General features: G+C 40.4%; 2 protein-coding genes across 7 annotated transcripts in view; one reads left to right on the plus strand and one right to left on the minus strand.

The window, feature by feature from the left end:
• LOC109038300 (uncharacterized) overlaps positions 1-1,246 on the minus strand; it is a 57,375-nt gene extending 56,129 nt beyond the window's left edge. Inside the window, exon 1 of the mRNA XM_019053324.2 lies at positions 498-1,246. Coding sequence (XP_018908869.2) covers positions 498-552 — 55 coding nt within the window. The 5' untranslated portion in view covers positions 553-1,246. The remainder of the gene's footprint in view (positions 1-497) is intronic.
• The window catches only part of LOC109038298 (cytosolic carboxypeptidase 1), a gene marked incomplete at its 3' end in the record, with an annotated part of 338,352 nt that overhangs the window by 212,746 nt on the left and 101,499 nt on the right, over positions 1-24,107 (plus strand).

Raw genomic sequence — 24,107 nt, forward strand, 5'->3', positions numbered from 1 at the left:
TTTCCAAAAAAATCTGAGGCTACTGAAGCGTAAAAATGTGCGTTAATGTCTCAAATACTTCAATTTTTAGCCGCAGGAAAGTTTAGAAAATACCGTTTACTGCTCCTTAAAGTGCTAGTTTATAAAAAAAAATCTTAAACATTTTAGAATCATTATTATAAAAAATTAGAAAAATAAAATGTTCGAATTTGAAATGAATTTCTTCCGTATATTTTCCTGTCAATTTTCGGATTTATGGGTTTCGCTTCTAATTGAACGCTTTAGAATCATCATCATTACTATTTTAAAAAAAAAAAAAAAAAAAAAAAAAAAAAAGTTTGCTTTTAAAATGAATTTCTACCGCATCTAGTTTTGTCAATTTCAGTATTGAGCAACGTGACAGATTTTTCCGAAGAATAACCAAAACATAAAAATATTTCCTGTACCTTATTGAAGTCACCCAAGTTCCAAAAACCCCCTAAAAAACACTTGAAGTAGGGAATTTGGCGTAAACTCACCTTGCGTTAACGCGGCCAGGGTGGTGAGGAGTGCCAAGCTGACGATGGGGTACATTTTGCGCGGTCGGGAGTGTGTCGTGTCAACTTGAAAAATTCGGGGGAAAACGTGGGGTTCTCACGGTATGGCGCGCGCGGTGGCTGTTTCAGCTTCGAGTCACTGCACTGGACTGGCAGTGCGGGCCCGGGGCCCCGAGAAGACCGGACCACCAAACCCCCCTTCCCCCTCGCAGGGGCCCGTCGCACCGTGGGCCCACCCCACCTCCAGGATCGGATGAGTCTTAAGATCTTGTCGATATATTTACAGGAATAAGCTGGATCCTCAGTTTTTGCGCCATCCATAACTGAGTACGATGCAGATGCATTTCAAATTTACCTTTCGCCGGATTTTTATCGGAAGATAAAAATTTCAGTACGTAGATAAATCCCTGAGGACAGGGTTGCCACAGTCAGGGAAAACCGGGAAATGTCAGGGGAAAACACGAAAATGACGAAAATTTCAGGGAAAATTTGTTAAATCTCCTTCATTTGCTTTCCAGAATGGGTTTGAAATTTTGAACAAGAAATTTTGCGTGAAAACTATTTTCAATTATGCCTTCTTATCCGTCCGTCACATCTTCAATTGTCAGGGAATTTCACCAAAAAGTGTTAGGGAAATCAGGGAAATTTCAGAGAATTTCATTTTCTAAATTCTGTGGCAACCCTGTTAAGATCTTGTCGTGATATATTTACAGGAATAAGCTGGATCTTCAGTTTTTGCGCCATACATAGTGGGTACGATGCAGATGCATTTCCAAGGTGTCTACCGGCCCCCAAAAGTCCCCAATGTCCCCGTTTATCCCCAATTTTGGAAGAATGTCCCCGGTATCTCCCAAAGTCCCCAATTTTCTTGGTCAGGTCCCCAAAAAATGTCAAAAATCTTCCTAAAGACCGGCATTTTCAAATTCCGGCGGCGCGGTATGACCAGGAATAGAATAACTGAAGTGTTGCTTGGTTTTTCGAATGTTTTCATCAGTTCAACATGACTTTAAAATTAGTCGTATAAAATAAGCCTTTTAACGCTTTAACTAGCTCCTTTTCTCATACTATTTCGGGCAAAAGTCCCTGTTTTTATGAAAAAACACCCTTGAAAGTCTCCGAAAGTCCCCAATTTTGATTTTTTATAATTGGTAGACACCCTGCTCCAATTTACCTTTCGCTGCATTATTTTCGGAAGAAAAAAATTTCAATCTCTAGATAAACCGCCGAGTAATCCTCACGCCAAAAATTTCATCCAAAGTCTTGAAACAAAGTCAGGATTTTCTGGGAAATTTTTGAATATTTTCCTCCCTATTATTTAGATATTTTTGTTTGCAATTTTATCCGAAATACCTACATGAAAATTTCAAGGATCGTTTCCGATCCTGTCGTGCTAAAGAAGGACGCTGTATGAGCCTTCAGACGTTGCCAAATATCCTTCGATAATCCATGGATTTCCCGAGGAAATTGTGAATATATTTTCTTGAAATTTACATACATTTTAGATAAAATTCCGGATAAGAATTTTTAAAAAATAGGAAGGGTAATATTCTCAATTTTTCCGTAAAAGTCATTGCTCATCTTAGTAAATTTGGCAACGTCTAGTAGCTCATACAGCGTTTTTCCTTCGCACGGCCGAAGTAACACTCGATATCATTACACTGAATCGGTTGCAAAATCGGAACGGTGTTCTTGACTTCGTTTTAAGAGTTTGCAAGATGATTTTCCGCACAGGCATTCCTTAATGATTGATCTATAGACTGAAATTACGTTTTCCCAATTTAATCCAGCAAAGTGATTAAAATATGAAGTATATCAAATTATCTAGCATACCTCAAATGCATCTCGCAAAAGCTAAGCTCCACATTAAGGTGGTTCTTCAAGGTGGGACAAAAATTCGGTCTGGTCAGATTACCAAACTTTTCAGTAGCCCTGCGGGTCGATTATTGAAATTCATAGACAAAGAAGACAAAAGAGGTGTGGAGGGATCCTATTGGTGGAAGCGGGAGGTTGCGATGGACAAAGGAAGTAAGTAATAGACTAACTAATGGCAACCCACGAGAGACTATATGTAGTCAATCCCTCATTTTCTTTCTTTGTTTATAAGAACCACCCATTTCAACCAATAGGATCGCCCCATTCTCCAAATGCCCTCTTTGTCCACCGCTTTTTCTATTAATTTCGATAATCAGTCCCCTGTCTGAAATCCAGAATGCCTTTCCTTTCGGACCCTATACTATTCTGCCATGCTAATAAGGACAAACACTGTATGAGCCCTCTTTTGTCGAATTCTCCTCGATAAATCCTTTACGTTTGCGGAAAGTTATGCCTTTTTTTTATTGTCGGATATTTTGGACGAGAGTGCAAAAAAAATTGTCTGAAAAATTTAAGTTAAAATATTCTCGATTTTCTCAGCAAATTCGCTTTTAATTGAAGATTATATGGCAACTCCCAAAGGCATACTTACGGCGTCTCTCCTTAGCACGGCAGTATTTTACCCGCGAATCTCCTCTTGGGAGGGGGGGGGGGGAGTGAATCCGGGATGAAATCTAATCCGCTAGAGTGAGCTCTGCTTTTCCAGAACTAAATAAGTCTTTTCCAGAATTGAATTTTTGTGGTTTTTCAATTTTAAATTTATCTTGAAATAAATACTTTTCTTTTTTCATCATCTACTTATTATTATCGACAGAGATTTGTTTAGTGAAAATATTTAATAGTCACTAATTAAAATGGTAAACCCTTAGTTCTACAAAGTGTGGTATATCGAGGTTTTTAATACTTATAATTTATCGACGAATGTTTTTCATTTACGAAAATTTTGAATCAAGCCAAAACCAAAATTCAAAATTACAAATTAATGAAAAAGCTTTATCCACTGTAACACGTAACTTGGCTTGCCATGTCATATACTTTGTTTTTTAAGGATGGCGTTATTGGCGTTTGGTCGGTACCGCACCGTCAAATAAACCGTGATTCGCAGGACCGTACCTTCAAATAAAACGTTATTCGTCGGTACCACATCCTCAATAAAAACATCTTCTTAGCACTGCCAAAGTTCCTTTCCTGGATGACTTTTATACCGCTAACTGGAGAACTCTGTACCACTAAGGTGACCTTACGGGATGACTTTCAAATTTGACACTGAAAAAAAAGGAAGAAAGAAGATCGCCAGTGAAGCGTCATTCTAATGCCGAGAAATTTTCACATCAGTGATGAACTTTTGATCCAATCTAACAAGCAAGTTGCGATCTTTTGGTATTCTCTGGAGGAACAATAATTAAAAATTAATAAAATAGTAAATTAATTAATTAATATCTAGAAATAAATAAGCACGAAAATCTTAGACCCGCAGTAAAGTAACTAACTATGCAACTACGTTCCTTTATCGACAATCCTTGCTGGTTCATTCCTGAAGATTTCTCCTTCAAAACTAAAGTATGTAATTTGAGCGACGTGAGAGCAGTATTTAACGCTTGCAGTAATGGGGTTACATTCATCGATATCAAACACTGTACTTGGCGAACGAATATACTTGCAGTGCATTGTTTTGCACTCGCTCTTACCATTTCGCCTTCAATACTAAAGCAAGCAATGTGCGCGGCTCAGAAACAGGAATAGCTCATACAAGTGTTCTTACAACCCGGTCCCAGGATAGTTGGATCACATTTAGAAAAAAGGAACCAACGCGATTGTAGTGTTGTAAAAATGTTGCTTCTCCATAACCATCAAAAAAATCTCCCAAAACTGCAAATTTTTTTTGCTTCCCACCAAACAATTAGCAATTTTAAAGGAAAATAATTGTGTAAACTTTAAAACTGTACATATATTGAGTATTTTTGAAAGGAAAGAAGAAGTTGCACAGTTTTGAAAACACTGAAACACGCTGGTTCCTTTTTGCTAAATGCGAGCGATTTCAATCCGACTTTTTCCCGCGCTCGAAGTGAGTCCTTCAGTTTTACTGTGAGGCGACAGCGACGGTGCCAAGTTACGTGGAAACGGACCGAATTTCCCTGGGAGCAGGGTCTTCCTCACAGGAAACCCGTCAGGGAGGCGAGGAGACTTGCCTGAGTCGCTCACTGGCCAGCGACACCTGCCCCCCCCCCCCCCCTCTCCCCACGGGCACTCTCATGAAGTGCAGTCCCAGCTTCCTTCTTCCAGGCTTCGGAGTCCTACAGGAACGCCACCGCCAGAGGACGCCACCATCGCTTCATCGATAACACCTCGCGGGACACACCCGTGCCGTAGCGATCTGGTCGAATAGGTATTTATGTGGAGGTATGGAAGGACCAATGTGAGTAAACGAGAGCGCGGTCGGCTTGGCGGGCAAATTTAAAAAGAACAACGCACATCTTATTTTCACTGCTCTGGCGTAAGAGTGTAGGTGAATGTTTGCGACTGGACTCGGTTAATTTAGGATGGGTGACTGTTGTATCATCGTAGAAATTTGGACCAATCAGAATGGAGTATCTAATTTTCGAGCAAAATCCTGGACTTCAGAAGGTTCAAAGAGAAATCGCGCCAATTGGCCAATATAACTTGAATTTGTCAAGGGTACAAAATATTATACAAATTGGTCGTATTTATGCTAAAAGGAACTGTGTGCATAGGGTTTGCGTGAGACAGTTTATTTTAGCAGAAATACGTCCAATTATAATATAAAGACACAAAAATATCGCTTCCGGCCAGATAGAGATTGGACAAATGAGAGTGGAGAATGAAAATCTTTTCATTTTTTTTCGTCGTTCATAAGTCGAAGCGGGCCTAAGAGACCGCGAAGCGCTCTCTGGGGGTTGGGCCGTGTAGCAGCCGGGGGCTATTGCCCTCTAGTAGGTACTATATCCAAAATTAGATTTGTGTCATTTTTCGGTTGTTTTCGAGGGCCACTTGGCAACGACGGGGAAGAACGGTTCTCGGCCATTAGGAAGCCCCGCCAAGTCCGTCGCCAGAATTGAGATGCAAAATGCACGGAGAGGACCTGGGACCCGGGACCCGGTCCTCCGGGTGTTGGGAACCTAATGACGTCATAATGACCCATTTGCAATTTAAATCGCCCGTGAGGCGCAGGCACAGATGACCGGGACAGCTCCCACGATCCCCCTCCCCCTCCCCCTGCCTCACCCTCCCCGGCGCCAAATTGGGACGAGGGCGGAGTTGACGCTGTGCACAGCCTGCACAGACTCGGAACAATTTTCCGCGGGAGTTTTCGAGGTCTAGGGCCCTTTCGTGACCTTCGACTAGGTCGCGTCATTTTACCTGAATTGCAAGAAAAGGTGATTGGTACGTCGTTATACGAACGAAAGAACGTATAAAGTTGCAAAATTTGCTTGAACAATTCTTTCTTTTACACGCAAATAACCACCCTCTTTCTTTCGAAAAGATTTTTGACTTTTACCTGCAATCCGTAGAAAAATTGTTAAAGAATGCGTGGGAGTTGTAAAGCTGAAAAATAAATTGCGAACGGAAAGACAACGAAGGAAAATGCGAATTCCTGTACTGCCGTGCTGAGGAAAAACGTCGTATGAACATTCGACAGTTACCAAATTTCCCTTGATAAAATGTTCATTTTTGAGGAAAGTTATGAATATTTTTCCTTGAAATTTTCAGAAACATGAAATTGCTTACAAAATTATCTGAAAAATTGGAAGGGGAATATTTGCGAATTTTCCCGAGAATTCGTGACTTACCAAACGAAATTTGGGAACGCCTGAAGGTTGTTACGGCGTTTTTCCTTAGCACGGCAGTGTAGTCGTGCTATTCTCCGTATCAAAAAGTCCAAGCCACGAAAAAATATCTTGAACGTGAAAATAGCATAGCCGTATCCAGGGGGCCTACGCCTCCCCCCCCCCTCCCGTCTGCTCGAAAAATAATGGGAAGAAAGAAGAAAGAAAGGAACGGAGGAATGAAGAGAGGAGAACGCTTTTATTTGGTAATTATTAATTGACTCATACTGCATATTAGATGCTTTAAAATTTCGACAATTTTCGAGTGGGGGTGTACCCAGAGGAGAGAGGACCCCCTTACGCCCCGCCCCCGCCCCGTTCGAAGTGTCTGGACCCGCCTATGGAAAATAATCGGTAAACTTCGTCTATCAAATTGAAACTCGTGGAGAATTACAACCTCAAACCTCCTCTTTTCGGTGCAATTTTAGTCCCACATTTTTCAAATTTGCACGCAATCAGTTAAGAGCCAGCAAAATCTTCAGTGAAAAACGCTTGTCAATGCTTTAGTAAAAGTACAATTTTAGGAGTGGAAATTTTTTCTACGCTTCGGTAAATGTATTTAGTGACTAGGCTTAGTGACCCATTGTAAACAGGAGCTACAGATATTCTCAAAGATGTCGGAAAAGCCCACCGCTGCACCGAAACGTCTTAATTTTGGGTGCCATGGATGGGTCTATTTTGGGACCGTTACCTCCGATGTGAAATATGATCGGCCAGTTTCTGTCATTTCGTGACCTTCCTCTCGAACAATGAGTAATAACGGGGTACGGCCTACCCGCGAAATGACCGCCGCACAGTGGATCCAGTCAATTAGAGAGGTCGGACATTAAATCTTGGACAAATATTCGAATTTTTAAGTTTATCTCGCTACATTTTAAACTATAAGGGGTGCTCCTTGAAGAAAATTTCACGAGAAAACCAATGGAACCATTTTTAGAACCCCGAAACTTTGTATGAATGGAATTATAAGCGTTTAAAGTTTCCAAATTTGTCCGACCTCTCTTATTGACTCGATCCACTGTGCGCCGTGTCGAAGACGCATTGTTCCGGAAACGCAGAAAAGTCTACATCGCCGCGCCGCGCCGGAGTGGGTGGGCTCAAGACAAAAACCGAAAATCACACAACAGGACAAAATTACCCCCCCCCCCCCGGTGATCAAAATGCCCCCTCTCCCCTCCGGTCTGTGCTGACGTTAATGCGGGTACGAGCTGCTCATTGCCCCCGCCTCCTTTTTTTCGTTCTTCAAGGTTGACATATCGTGTAAATATGAAGGTTTTCAGAAGAATTTCCTCGCTTACAATGAAGAATTTACATGCACATTTTTTATTGCTATATCTGAAAGTGCCTAAAGAGCTGATTTCACAGGATTTTTTATAATTTTTTTCTGATTTGGGAAATAGTATAAAAATAGATTTAAAAGTGAGAAAATGCACCGCCTAGTGACGTCATCTGGCGGCATTTCCCATTTAAACACATGTATTTTAGCAGATTAGATCATTTTGTCATATCTTCTCCAATAATTGTTCAAGTCATGAACCAAGAGCATCCGCGTGTTCAGTTCACTCAGTAGTTTCCACTTAAACACGAAATTCATCAAATTTCAGACACCTGCAAATACTCTATGAGATAAGCAGGGCTGTCATAGTCTGGGAATACCGGAAAATCCGGGAAATGTCAGGGAAAATGACGAAAATGTTAGGGAGGAATCGTCAAGTCACCTTCATACGCTTTCTTGAGCGGGTTAGACGTTTCAAACAACAAATTTTGTCGGGAAACTATTTCTAACTGTGTCTTTTTAATAATGCGTTGCACGGCAGTCATGTCTCAAAACACACTGTTTCGTCTGGCAGAAATATGTACGTCCATTTGTAGAATTACTTTCGTATAATCCGGAAAGATGAAGAATAAGGGACGGCAACCGGTAACCGATACACAAATATTTGTTTCATAAAAAATATGTGTGCAAGCAGTGGCAAAGTTTTTTTCGTGAGTGAGTTTGGCAACAGTCATTATGTTTTCCGAGTTAGAACTTATGAAGGTGCACCCAGCGGAAAATTGTCGCCCGGAACTTATGCGGGGTGCAATGTTGCCCACTGAGACCAAATTCATAGGTCACTAATGTGGTGACCGAAAGGACAGTTGGACTACGTTGTGCATAGAAAATATCGATGGCAAAAGTGCGAGATCTACCCGTCGCCAAGACGCCAGTGGAGGGTCCTCTTCGCAAGGTGGTAACGAAATCACGCGCCATGGTTGCGATTTGTCAGTCATCGAATTGGAAGTTCCGAGCTCAAATAAAACGTCAACTGCGAAGTTTGGGTGCATCAGTAGCGCGAGCCTCAAAATAAAATTCGTTTCTGGGGACTTGGAACTTTAAATAAAAGCCTTATGAGACCCAGCTTCCCTCAGAGTGACGAAACCATGAAAGCCCTATATTTTCCCTTTCGCCGTACTGCCGTGATAGCGAAGAGAGCAGTGAGTGCATGCTGGGATGAACCTCGAGACTCATAAAAGCACGTGCTAATCATGGCTCATACAGAAATGCACTTGCCGCTCTCTTCCCTATCACGGCAGTGTAATCACCGAAACGGAGACTTTAACGCAAGGCAAGAAAAAACAACTAGAGGCATTCGCGGAGCTAGTGCGTTTCCAGTATTCTTTGGCTGACTATCTTTTCCGCACAAAGTACATTTGTGGTAATTTTTCCGATTATCGTTGCCGCACAAAATCATTTTCGCACAAATAATTTTCTGTAGTAGATGGCAACGTCGAGAAAAATATGAGGCATATTTATGAAAAATGAGTGAACAAAGGTTGAAAAAATTAGTTTACCTTACTTAGCAGTCCAACAGGGATTGTCAGGGTCCAGATTTTCGTCCGTGAATTTTCCATTAGTTTCATCTGCGTGCTTATACTTCAACTCCTTAATTCTTGCTATTTCTTCCATATATTGTTGATCTAATTTGTGCGAAAATAATTTTGTGCGGCAACGATAATCAGAAAAATTACCACAAATAAACATTGTGCGGAAAAGGTCTTTGGGTTTATTTCCCGGTTTTGGTAACCTTGAACCAATTCATCGTTCCTTCAGGAAAGAATATAACGACATTTCAATGTTACCAATTTACCCTATACGAAAAACCGCATTTTTACCCGGAGAATCTTGGGCATTTCTAACGGAAATATCGCTGATTTTCCTTCTGATCTCATGCAAAAATCGGACAAATTTTGGGAAAAATATTGCACAAGCACACTCCGGTCCAAAATCGAATTGTTTGAGTCAATTTTGGAACCTTGGAATGGATTTACGTTTCATCGTCCAGGAAACGACGAATTGACTGACCAGTGGCGTGGCGTGGTTTGCGATGTATCGATTGATCTACTATTTCAATCCATAGAAAAGGATCGATAAACAGAGTGTTCGCAACGAGCACCTAATTAATCGATTCTTTACCACAGCTGCAAGTGGGGAAATATCGATAATCGATCATTCACGCCACGCCACACAGTGGATCGAGTTAATACATGGGAGAGGCCAGACAAGATTTAAAAACTTTAAAAGCGTATATCTTCATTAATATGAAATGTTGATGTTTTTCAAAGTAGTTTCATTGGTTTTCTCGTAAAATTTTCTGTAGGAAGCACCCCTCAAAATTAAAATTGTGGCGAGATAAATGTAACATTTTACCATTTTGACAAAAATTTCATGTCCGACCTCTTCCAAAGACTCGTTCCTCTGTGCGCCACTGATTGGCGGACGTCCCCAAAATGAAAGAGGGACGGAGGGGGGCGAGGAATTTAGGGCCGGGGGGGGGGGGAATATGTCATTTTATATTTGTAGAGGCCATGTCCTCTCGTCCACGCGTGTCGATTTTCGTGCCGAACCAAAAGTCTCCGTCCGTTAGGAGCAGGCGGCCGTTCCTGAATGACAGTAGTTCATAGTGCTAGGAACTGAAGGGGGGATTCCAACGGGAGCTGTAATTAAAAGAAGAGAAAAGGACAGAAGACACCCGCGGCATTCTCATTTGGACGACAAACCGCGAACATCATCAATCAACGGTCGGGACGGTGTGTGGTGAGGTCAAAAATGACCGCGACGGCCGCGACGGTTATGACTGCAGTTTTGGGCCTTGTTGACAAATCTTTTATGTTGACTAGTTCGGCTGGATCGTCACCCCTTTGACGTAAGAGCGTATAGACTGTGCAGGCCCGCCACAAGGGGGGGGGGGGATACTGGGTCCCTGGTACCGGGGCCCGGGCCCCGGAGGGGGCCGTGTCACCCGTGAAAAACCACTACGAATTCACATGCAACCCTTGTTTCGTAAGAAAAAGTGAAAAATTTACCCTAAAAATTTCGCGAAAGATGAATAGATTTTTAGAAACACGCTGGGGCATTGTAGAATTTTTCTTAAATTTTCAAAGAAGTATACTTCTTGGAAGATTTCTATCTATTTTCAAGATTTTCAGTACAGAGGGATATTTTTGGTAACTGCGTTTCATTTTCTTCCTTCGTCAGATGCTAAGGGTCTCCAGTCTGTGCATCCTCGACTTCAATGGCTCATGGCTCAACTCCCTTGCCATAGACAAACGAAGGGCGAGTCCAGGGGGGCCTGGCCCTCAAAGAACTGAAAATAGTATCATATGCCCCCCCCCCAAAAAAAAAAAAAAAAAAAAATTAAATTTTCCAGATGTTTTGAATGCAACAATTCGCAAGTATTTTGTGCTGAAAGTAGAAAAAAAAACATAAAGATTCAGTAGAAATTGATAGAAAAATTATTTAAAGAAGCTTCAAAATGCGTCCAATTAGTCGTATAAATTCTAAAATTTCTCGGATGATGCCCCTCGGACCACCCCCCCCCTTCCGTGCTTGGGGCCCGGACCTTAAAACTGGTACCAGGGCCCGAGATGGGATGTGGCGAGCCTGCATGAAGGCTATTCCCATTTAAATCTTCCATCACAGTTCATAATCTTTTGTTATATTCCGTACCACTCGTTTATTTTTAATCCTCGTAGAAAAACCACCCATTTGCTACATACAATTCTAGCTGAAGCGCACTTCTGCTATGCATTCACTACTGCAAAAATTTCAGAGGATTCGACAAGCCCAGCGTGGATGGAGGCTACCTCCATTTAAATCTTCCGTCACATTCTTACGGCGCAATGATACAACTATTTGAACTCTCCGGAATGCGTGAGGTATCACACCGCATTTGAAGGCGTTTTCAAAACAGCCAAGTTCCGATACCCGGATTATCGTTTTGCATAGTTCATATTCTTTTTTAATATTCCGTACCACTCGTTTATTTTTAATCCTCGTAGAAAAACTACCCATTTGCTAAATACAATTCTAGCTGGAGCGCATTTCAGCTATGCATTCACCAGCGCAAAAAGGTCAAAAGAAATCGAACGCCCAGCGTGCATGGAGGCTATTTCCATTTAAATCTTCCGTCACATTCTTACGGCGCAATGATACAACTATTTGAACTCTCCGGAATGCGTGAGGTATCACGCCGCAATTGAAGGCGTTTTCAAATCAGCCAAGTTCCGATACCCGGATAATCGTTTCGCATTGTTCATATTCTTTTGTAATATTCCGTGCCACTTGTTTATTTTTAATCCTTGTAGAAAAACTACCCATTTGTAAATGCAATTCTAGCTGAAGCGCACTTCAGCTATGCATTCACCACTGCAAAAATTTCAGAGGAAATCGACAAGCCCAGCGTGGATGGAGGCTACCTCCATTTAAATCTTCCGTCACATTCTTACGGCGCAATGATACAACTATTTGAACTCTCCGGAATGCGTGAGGTATCACGCCGCATTTGAAGGCGTTTTCAAAACAGCCAAGTTCCGATACCCGGATTATCGTTTTGTACAGTTTATATTCTTTTGTAATATTCCGTACCACTCTTTTATTTTTAATCCTCGTAGAAAAACCTCCCGTTTGTAAATACAATTCTAGCTGAAGCGCATTTCAGCTATGCATTCACCACTGCCAAATTTTCAGAATAAATCGACAAGCCCAGCGTGCATGAAGCCTGTGTCATACTATCAAAGCTAGCTATTATGTTACAGTCTGTAAAATACAGACCTCAAATAGAAAATGAATAATTGAATTCAGGAAATGGAGGAATTGCAGGTTGTCTGAAATTTTGTAAATTTCGTGTTTGAAGTGAAATTTCCAAGAGAACGGAGAATAAATCTTTTTGTCGCAAATTCTCCTTTCAGCCATGGTTGGTCCAAAAACGGTCCTTATCTCCTTTCTCAAGCCAAATATTGCCAAATCCAAAGTCAAAACTGCAGTCCACAGCAAAATGTCATAACTCCAGCCAACCTTTTGCATTTTTCTTCAACACATACTATACTATTGTCAGCAATGCTGATCATTAAAATGCTTCATTTTGTAAATGTAAATTCTCAGTGGTATGCCACAGTTATTTTAGAGCTAAGAAAGATACATCGTCGTCAGTTTTTCGGGTGCGTGGGGTTTGCGAACATTTTTTTTGCGAACGCTTTTTTTCTCGAACACATCAGCGTAGGGTTTGCAAACACATCAGTTGAGCGACCGGACCGCAAGTCGCGCGAATATTCGCGCGACTGATAGGATGAAGCCAATGATTTCCTTCAACTTTTTCCAGGCTTAGGACTGCCAAATTTGATAAATTTGGCGTGTTTGAAATATTGGTTTGTTGTGGTCGCTCAACTGATGTGTTTGCAAACCCCACGCTGATGTGTTCGAAAAAAAAACATTTGCAAACCCCACCAACCCAGTTTTTCGGTAACAAAAAATGTTTCTGGTAAAAAGCTGAAAAGATCTAGTTGAGTTACGGCGTTTGTGTTGTGGACGGCAGAAATCCGCCGGAAATTTTAGATGCCGCACAAGTTGCCGAAAGCGCAAGAGAACCCCCGAAAAAGACAGTTGGGGGAGGAGTGATCCGGTTTTAATTGCCTTGCGGGCGGGGCGGCCGGGGTGGCCGGGGTGGCGACCCGGTGACCTCTCACGCGCGGCCGCTGTCACAGTTGGCATCGTTTCCATTTGAATACAATGCCCGACTCGGCCCAACTCGGCTCCGACCCGGCTCCACTCTTTACTCGCAGACGCGACCGCGACATTGACGCCACGGCCGACCAGAGCCCCACGTTCATTCATGCCCAGCCTATGAATGACCGTAATATCCAAAGGAGCCTCATACTCCCGAGCTAAGGAAAAACGCCGTATGAACCTTCAGGCGTTGCTAACTTTCATCCGGCAAATCACTAATTATCAGGAAATTTTTTGAATATTTTTCTGCCAATGTCTCAGATAATTTTGTTCGTAATTGGACCGCGTTAAACAGAAAGGAACCAAGCCACATCAGCTATTGCCAAACTTAATTGGGCAATTTAATTTTTTACATGGAAACGGTTGTGCGGATTTTCGTGCAAATTTCAGTGAAAAGTTTTCATGATACGAAGCAAATTCCTTAAAATTTTCAAACAAATCCGAACAAACGTTCTCTCGTAAAAGATTTAATTGCCCTGTTAAACTTGGCAATAGCTGATGTGGCTTGGTTCCTTTCTGTTAAACTCGGTCCAATTTGTTCTGAAGTGTCTGGAAATTTCAAGGAAAAATATTCATAATTTTTCCGAAAAATAAACATTTTATCCAAGGAAATTTGGCAACTCCAATGTTCATACGGCGTTCTTCCTTCACACGGCAGCATACTTGCATGTCAGTATCGAAGTTCGATCCATCACACTCTCTCCCGCTCCTTCTATGTCGTTTCACTGGAGAAAGCTAAAGTACCTGCATAGGGAGAGTAGGAAAAACGTCGTATGAACATTTGAGAGTTGCCAAATTTCCTTCGATAAAATGTTTATTTTTGAGAAAAGCTATGAATAATTATCCTTGAAATTTTCAGAAACATAAGATGAAATTGCTAACAAAATTAAATGAAGAATCGGAAGGAAAATATTGGCAAATTTTCCCGAGAATTCGTGGTTTACTAAACGAAATTTGGCAACGCCTGGAGGTTTATACGGCGTTTTTCCTTAGCATGGCAGAGTAGGGACATGTCAAAATATGGAGCTCTTGGTGCCCAAAAGGGCATCCAACTTTCATACACGAACATGTCACTGCCAATCTTTAGATTCCAATAGATCGTAGTTCGATGTACCGTTTGGTTTAAAATAATAGAACATAACCTCATTTTTTTTTTTTTTTTTTTTTTTTTTTTTTTTTTTTTTTTTTGTAGTTCAGTTGGCTTCTGTTCCAGTTTAGGAATCCGCAGCCATCTCTGGACATGAGTTTAACGTAGAGATTATTTTTATTGTTAGTAGACATCAGGGGGATTTTGGCACATCCATGCTCCGGCTTTCAAATTTTCAGGGATTAAGGCCGAGTAGGATCTGTTTTTGCGGATCCACTCGTCAGTTCTGTGAAATTTTTCGCCACCTCCGGGATTCGAACCCGGGACCTATTGGTTTATCTAGGGTCAGACGCGCTGACCGCCAGGCCAACCTGGCCGGCAACCTCAAACGAAAGTTTTAGGGTTTAAGTCGGAAAAGTTGGAAAATCTGTAACGATTTCACTCTTTATTGCCATTTTGTACTCAAAAGTATAATAATAACTTGTTATTGTAATTTTGCACAGAGGCTAACAAAACGTCAACTTAGAAACTACTTACACAAGTTAACTACAAAAATGTACATAATTATAGATCAAAAATGGCTTGAGGCTACTATGAGGCTAAATAATCATCAATGTCATAGATCCCAAGCTGCTCCAAATTTCTGTGAAGCTTTACCTTAAAATTGATTACTCCTTTTCCCTTTTTCACGTAATTCGGCAGTTTTTCAAAAAATGTATGACCCCTCCGAAGATAGCTCCCCGGAAGATTACTGTTTACGGCATTCCGGGTGTTATAAGAATGCTTAGAAGAGAGGCCATTGGTAGACCGGGAATAAGAGACATAGTGTTTCACTGCTTTTGCTATAATCATTGCCGGGAGTGTCAAAATGTTGTTATTAATGAAATATGGCTTACACGAATCTGATTTACGCAACTTAAAAATGTACCGCACAGCTTTTTTTTTGGATTTTGAAGACTTTCTCTAACAATTTCTGGTTGCAGTTTGACCAAACCGATAGTATCAAAAGTAGTATCGATAGTATCACCGAAGTATCAAAAATCTATCACAAAAAAATCCGCTCCCTCAGATTACTCAGTTGACTTTTGAGGCTATGTTTACGCGTAGAATCTAGAGATATCAATACAGCTTCACCTGTTTGATGTATCGAATACGATCCATATCAAACGAAGATGGCCAGGAATGTCCATAAATGAGCCTCCTTCCGCAAATATTTGATGGCACACATTTTAATGAAAAATTTGTGCTTCGGATGAAGCACCTATTAAAGAGGGGGGGGGGGGGGGACAAACACTTGCCCTTAGGGTTTAGGGTCAAAAAAAGAAGCCAACCTTTTCACCCGAAAATCACGAGATAGATGCTGCTGCCAATCTTCAGATTCCAAAATCAAACCAAGGTAGCCCCGTCGGCTCCTTATCATTGCCCTGTGCAAATACTGCTGTTTTCGCTGAAACGAAGTCAATCATTGCTCACTTACTGCTTTCGCACTCTGCCGCGCTGAGGGATAACGCCGTATGAACATTCGAGAGTCACCTAATTTCCCCGGACTAAACATTTATTTTGAAGGAAAGTTGCGCATATTTTCCCTTGAAATTTTAAGTCATTTTAGATTATATAGCAAACAAAATTGTCAGAAAAATTTGAGGGAAATTATTCATAATTTCCCAGTAAATTCGATTTTATTGAAGGATATATGGCAACGTCTGGAGGCCCATACATCGTTCTTTCTTAGCAGAATATATCTCGTTTGCGTACAAATGAGCTAAATCTACTGTTCTAGCTGAATTGTTTAGGTAATTTAAAATAGATCAAACGAATTTCAAAGGAAACTCGATTTCGAAAATTTGGGCGTTACAGCGTTACCCTTCTCTTCTATGACACGGTAGCATTAGCTGCTGCTCAAACATCGATGTTTCGATAGGTGCAAGTTCATCAAGACCAGTTTCCATCTACAAGGGTCAACGGCATAAAAGTCCTCTTGAATGCCACCTCCTGACTGCCATGAAACGCCGTATGAAACTTCAGGCGTTGCCATATTTCGTCTAGTAAATCACGAATTTTCGGGAAAATTTGTAAATATTTTCCTTCCAATTTTTCATATAACTTCTCTGAATATTTCAAGGAAAATTATTCGTAGCTTTCCTCAAAAATGAACATTTTATCGAAGGAAATTTGGCAACACTCGAATGTTCATACGGCGTTTTTCCTTAGCACGGCAGCCGAGGGAGTGTGAGAGAGAGGTGTCCGTCTGCGTTTAAATCACCATCAGGGTTAATTAGCCACGTGAAAAAACAACCAAGGGAAATACTAAGGAGATAAGGATTGCCTAGACCTTGCGGTCCCGTGTGAAGAACGATTTTTTATCGCCTGGGTGGGGAGTTCAAATTTGTAGGTGTGGTATAATAAAAATGAAGAATTTAACCGATTTCGCGCGTGTGAAAATTCAGCCCGAAAGGAAGAACTGCATGAGTTCGTGGAAGTATGTTCCACTATCTTCCGCCCTGCTAAGGAAGAGCTCAACACTGCCGTGCTAAAGAAGAACGCCGTATCAACTTTGAAGAGTTGCCAAATTTCCGGGGATAAAACGTGTATTGTTAAAGAAAATTATGCATTTTTACCCTTGAAATTTTCAGACGTTTTAGATAAAATTGCGAACAAAATTGTCTGAAAATGTTGGAATATAATATCCACAATTTCTCGAGTAAATTCGGTTTTTATCGGAGGAAACTTGGCAACGTCTGAAAGCTCATACGGCGTTTTTACTTCGCACGGTGGAATACGGATGAAGAGTAAACTATCATAGAAAATCGACGTTAACCTTAGCCTGATTTACACGACGTCCTTTATGGAATGGTCCCATGTTTATATCACTGGAAAAAAAAGTCGCTTCGATCTAGAGTCCAGACTCTTCATAATATTGACAAGAAGAAATACTCTTCATTCAATCCGATTTTTCCTTGAATCGAAGAGCCGAGCCTCTTGATTTAGGTGGATTTCCTTTTGATTGTAGCAAAAAGTCCGATTGAATCAAGAATATTTTTTCTAGTCAACGTTTTTGAGAATCTGGACTCTAGATGAGAACGTTACAGGAGTTTAAATCACTACATAGTTATAAGAATATAAGAGTATGTAAAATTTAAAAATTTACGAAATTTAAAACATTTTTAAAAACAATTTTTAAAACACTCACTTGCATACTTGAAAAATACTTGTAAAACTTGTAAAATTGAAAATTGAAATAGTTTGTGCAAGTGAGTGTTTTAAAACTTGTTTATAAAAGTTTTTTAAATTTCGTAATTTTTTTAAATTTTACATACTCTTATATTCTGGACTCTAGATCCAAGCGACTTTTTTTCCAGTGATTCTTATACGAGTATTTCGGAAGTTTACATTTCAATTTTGGCCAACATTTTCTTACGATCTTGTTCTTTTACGTGCGCACTAGGTATAAGAATTGGATTACATTTTGCAAAAAGAAACCAAGAGCATTCTAACATCGCTGAGGTTGTTGTAACTTTTTTTTACCAAGCTTGCAAATGTAAACTTATCATCTAAACAAATTTTATCTATACTCATTCCCAACAAACTATGAATACAAGACGAATATAACCTTTGCAAATTTAATTTGTTGCAGGATTCCAGTAATTTTATCGCTGAGAATGTAAGTTGCACAATCCTAGCAACATTGGAAAGCTCTTGGTTCCTTTTTGGAAAATGCAATCCAATAAAAAATAAAACTCCTACGGTAGTTTTTCCCGACACTCCGTGCTTTTTCTCAGCAAAGCTTAGTTTTTTGTCTTAATACCTACTTTTTTTCTCTCATTGATTTGTGCTTTTCTGCTACTGTTATGTATTAAATTGTTTTGTCTTTTGTTTCAGGTAAGTTGTCAGTCTTTGTGTAATCGTGTCGTAATTTGCTTTACCATTACTCTAAAAGAACTTACTGTCCAGAAGCTTTCCGTACGTATTATCACTCATTATTTAATGAATATTACACCTGCAAAAAGTGATTTTAATTTTCAGTCAGGAGTTTCTCTTGAATCAAGAATGAAATCGTTGAATCATGGAAGATTTTGCTTCCTCCTCTTTTTTTCCTCATCTTTGTTTTTTTCATCCTCCCCTTCTTATTTTCTTCTTCTTCTTGCTGTTGATTTATAGTAAGTCCCTATCCGTCGTGTGTTGACCGTTTGGCGGTTCAGCTACTCCACGTATGCATTTTTACAGAACCCTCCATGTGAAGATCTAAAACTTCCATATCAATCATGCTAGTGTTGAACCCAGTTACATAGGCTTGAAATACTGCCCTGATAAGGAAGAACGTCGCATCAACATTCGAGAGTTGCCAAATTGCCCCGGATAAAACATGTAATTTTGAAGAAAATTATGCGTATTTTTCCTTGAAATTTTCAAACATTTTAGGTACAACACTGAAAAAAAAAATCTCGGTGTATTTACTAAGAAAAGGATAAAATTACCAAGAATTCAGGGTTCTATTTGATCCCAGTTTTTTCTTGGTAAAATTACCACTTATGGAATTGGTAATTTTACCGAGAAATTTCGGTAAAATTATTGAACTTTCTCGGTAATTTTACTGGACCTTGGTAAAAACGCCAATATTTTTTATCGACTGTGGTAGAACCGAGATAAAATGGCAAAGTTACCGGGAATTGATTACCAATGAAAGTGGTATTCTTACCTGAAAAAACAGTAAAAATACTGGTGTTTAGTTATGCTTACCAGTCTGTCTCGGTAAAATTACCAATAATTGGTAAATAAAGTGAGATGGTAAAGGTACCAACGGACCGTGGTAAAAACGCCGAGAATTTTTTTTCGGTGAAGATTGTCTGAAAAAATGAAAGAAAAATATTCACAACTTTCCTAGTCGATTAGGCTTTAATTGGCGGAAATATGGCAACGTTTGAGAGCTCATACGGCGTTCTTTCTCAGCACGGCAGAATACATCTACGTTTGACGATAAAGGGCCCTCGTCAATCTGAGGTCCGGCTGGAAACCGGGATCAGACCATGTTTTGTATTTTCGACTGCGCGTATTTTTTAGCATTCGTATTTTTCAGTGCGGATTAGAGTAGATTTGAAGGAATGAAATGATGTGCTCATAAAAAAACAGGCAAATTCGCATTTCCTGCTTCGTGAGGGAGAAGTGTCGATCGCGCGCGTCACGGAACCATATTTTCTGACTCAATCATAACATTAACAGCACCTGCAAATTTGTCTTGTGATTGCCGAATTGCGTCAAGCGTGCTGAAACTATGCAGCTTTTTACGAACCATCCAACCAAAAAATGGAAAAAAACTTAGGTTTTTCGGGAAGCTAAAAGCTCATATGTTTGTTAAAAGCTTTTCGCGGACAGGTTTGATTAATTGTATTCAGGTGAGGGTATGAACATCTTACTCTTTGAAATAAAATAAAATTTTCCTCAAAGGTGTGTTACAATATGAAATTTGCCACTATTTGTAAATGCAGCCTCAAAAAAAAAAAAAAATCGTCACACAGGCAATTTTTATGGAGTTTATTTAAAAACTTTATTTCGCTTTCCATCCAATAATCCCTAGGACTTGCGTATGGATCCTAAAGTGTCAGCTAAAAGCTTTTTTTCCGGTTTTCAACAACACCTAAAAGTACACTTTTTGCATTTCAAGTAACGTGTAACGAGCAGATGGTTCTAAAAATATGGCCTCAAATTTTTGGTGCGGTAGGAGCCGAGAGCAGAGTGAGAGCTAATAGTATTTCCTTGTATACAATTTCCTCGTATACCCTTGTATAAAATCCGCTCCATCAGATTATTTTGATCAGTCGGTTCCTGGAAGTTGAATTTGTCACGGTTTCCTTTAGATCTCAACTATCTTTTGGGGATGCAGGCACGAATAAACAACGGACAAGGTACGAAATAACTCTCTCTTGCAAGTTTTTGAAACTTTCGAGATCAAAGATCTTTTGGCAGGCTCGATTTTGTAGGACTTCTACAAACTGTGCGATCATTTTGAAGTTCATGTCCCTCTTGCAGACTCTGCTTGTGTTTGGGATTTGCATCAATTTCAACCAGCGGTTTACGTTTTTCGTACTAGAAAATATACTCTTTTTGACCAAGAGATTCTCAGGGTGTCCACCGTCAGTAAAATCCGGCAAATATCAGGAAATTCGATGTTATCAGTAAAAAGTAGGAAAACACCAGGCAAGTCTATCATGGATCAGGAAATTCTGAGTGCCTCAAGCATTTTTCAAACATTTTATTCAATTCGTTAAATATGTTGGTTTTTTACATGAAACGAGTGTCAATTTTTCTTTCCAAAAAAGCAGTGCATCTCGTCTAAAATGTCAGAAAAAATTTCAAGAGACACCCTGTTCTAACCCTATACCTTGCTGAATATTATGTTCACCCTCTTTTGCATGAATTAATACTGGGTTTCGGTTCGGGGGGACAGAAATCTATAAATTTTTTTCTTAAAATTTCAAAATTTGAATAGTCATTTTTTCAACATGAAAAAAACGTTGAACAAATTTGTAAAATCGTGCTACACAGAGATAGTTCAATATTTGACGGAACAAAAAATGTTTAGTTTCGAATATGTAACACGATACGAAGAAAAATCTATGGGTTTATTAACCAATTAGTGGTTCTTATGGAACACCACCAATAGTCGTAAATGAACTAATCATTTTCGGTCTGTAAACCATACCAAGGTATCTCGTACCATGCTAAGGTATATGTACGAGTACCATCGCTAAGATATATGTGCTATTATTATATGTTGTCTTTTCTACTCTAGGTGGTGTTCCATACGAACCACTAATAGAGAATTTGCAGGTGTCTGAAATTTGATAAATTTCGTGTACCCATGCATGCCCATTGGGTCGTTAACGACCCATCGCAGTTTTTGACTTTTAGTGTTAGTGAACATTAGGGAATTTTATGTGTTTAACACAGGATCATCCATGTCTTGGATATAGGCAAGCCTATTTTATTTTTGTTGTGCCTCAACACGTGTTTACCCTGTCTCCATAACGTCAAAAACAACACGTATGTAAAAAATCAATTTAAAAAAAAAATATTTTTGGGCATTTATGGGTTAAGTGGAAACTACTGAGTGAACTGAACACAAAGGATACCTTTGGTTCATGAATTGAACAATTATTGGAGGAGATATGACAAAATGATCTAATCTGCTAAAATACGTGTGTTTAAATGGGAAATACCGCCAGATGACGTCACTAGGCAGTCACTTCTAATCCTATGTTTATACTATTTCCAATATCAGAAACAAATTGTAAAAAATACTGTGAAATAAGCTGTCTAAGCAGTTTCAGATGAAGCATTAAAATATTTGCATGCAAATTCCCCTTTGGTTTATAAGTCATAGCTGTTTCTCAGTGTATGTCATAATGGGGTTAAAATGGTCATGATTATCCTCGTTTTCACTTTGCTGCAGCGTGACCAATCAAAGGCATTACCCATCGTCCCACCTTCAGGGGGCAAAATGAACGCGTCCTGGACATTTCCCCTACTCTTGGGGCTCCTTTTTTTCAACGAATCCTTCCGACCAGAGGTTCAAGCTGGCGGTACACCCGTCAAATGTCGCGATCTAAATTGTCAGCGAGGGTCTTTAATCACTACTCGACCCATGGGTAAAGGCAAGAACCAGACAGGGACATCCGTTCGCAAGTTCCTCGCTGTGAAGCAGAACAAGATCTTCTACCTCGTATCTCAATCGAGAGACAAAGCCAAAGCTATGATTTTCGACACGGCCCTCGCAACCACTAACACCTCGATTTTTGCTTCAAACGAGATGTGTGATGTCACATTGAGGAGCTGGGGAACCCACGATAACGCGTATGCCCTCGCTGAAATGCTACAAGGGATCGAAGTGCCTTATAACAGTAAGTTATAGTTCCTCTCGAATCAGTTTTGTTAATCCTCGTGTGGTTCGGAACTCAATTGGACGTATTTCTATCAAAGAGAACTATGTGCAGAGGGAAAGATGGGGTGTGCTCGTTCGTGCTCGGGCCATAAGAATGAACGGGAAATATAAAGCGCCAGTGACGTAGCCGTCACCGCACTTTTCCCGCGTGAGCCGCACTAACTCATGAGCCCTGTCCACAAGGCTCTGGATGCATGCCCACGGCTAATGGGTGCCACACTTAGTTGACTCATAGTTCCGTTTGCTGACTTGGAGAAGCGGGATTTCACTTTCTGCCAAACGGAACTATGTGCACAGTGCATGAGCCGTGGGCAAGTATCTACAGCCTTGTGGACAGGGCTCATGAGTTAGTGCGGCTCACGCGGGAGAAATTCGTCGGCGGCTATTCTTTGGCGCTTTATATTTCCCGTTCATTTTTATGACACAAGCACTAACGAGCACACCCCATCTTTCCCTCTGCACATAGTTCTCTTTGATAGAAATACGTCCAGTTAAAGTTCCTCTCGAATCAGTTGCGTTAGGTCTCGTGTGGTTCGGAACTCGGTTGACGGATGGAACGTAAACGAAGTTAATAATTGGACTACATTTTGCAATGAGGAACCATAAAGTGGACCACATTTTGCAATAAAGAACTACAATTTCTGGCTCATCCATAAAGACCCTCGTCTAAATTGGAAAACGAAAGTCGAGTTCATTGTTTCTGAAATTAGCCAGAAATTGCACTTCCTTATCGTGGAATGTGGTCCAATTCTAGCTCTGTTTAGAGACAACGTATGCACCATTGGTTATCTTTTACTTGCACGTATTTTTACAAATGAACCAGAAAGTGTAGTTTCTAATTGGTCAAATTGGTCTCTTGGTCAAATTGTGACACTGCATGCAACTATTCATACTCAATGGACATGCGTATTGCATATACAAAAAGTTGAAGGCGTCTCAGTTTGTTTGTGTTCCCGGACGCGGTTGAAAGTCGCACGCGAGAATCAAGTTCATGGATTCAACCAGAATCATCTTCAATGTGTGTGGGATAATTATATAATTATCAATAGAAAACGCTGTAGAAAAAAAGCGTATATAACCCTCCTATCTGGAATTTTACTCTGCAGAACTTAAAAAGCGTTTTCTTTCGGAATATCCAAGGATAACTAGGGGTTTCTTCCTCTTGCCGCTACGCGAGCCCACCCTCAAGCCCCAATGACCCCTTTGCGGCCAATGAAATGGTCAAAATCGCCCGCTGGAGGGTAATAAGCAAATAATATTGACTCAATGACAAATGATGTTTCAAAGACAAATTTCCGCTCAAAAATATTCTTAATGACTTTCTCCTTACTCTGAATTTTGATTCCTTCTTTGGAATGCGACCTTCGACCCGTCTTACTCTCCTTCCTCACCCCGTCCATCGAGCGTCTTAAAATAGATTGTATTAGAATAGAGAGGAAGAGGATTTTTCGATGTGACTTGAGAAAAAACATTTCACTGAAAGTGTTGCAACCATGAACTGCAATTTTGTCAGATTCCAGTGAGACAATGATTTTGAATGTGTATCTCCTCCAGGTGTATCCTGCAATGAGCAGCACTATTTCGATTACTTGTCTTGGGGCGCTACCAAAGGGGTTACACCGAATGACCATTGCCCCGTGTTCAATGAACTCATCTCTCAAAGCGACGTTGACATGCGCAGTTTCCGACTCGCTGGAAAGAGCAATAGGTTCTACAACTGGCCCCAGGGACACACAGGAGAACTCATCCGTGCCTGGATTGAGCCATCCAAGAACAGCTCCAAAGCAATTGCCTCACCCAAGAAGAAGCC

Source organism: Bemisia tabaci, chromosome 10 (assembly GCF_918797505.1).
Source record: "Bemisia tabaci chromosome 10, PGI_BMITA_v3".
Taxonomy (NCBI): Eukaryota; Metazoa; Arthropoda; class Insecta; order Hemiptera; family Aleyrodidae; genus Bemisia; species Bemisia tabaci.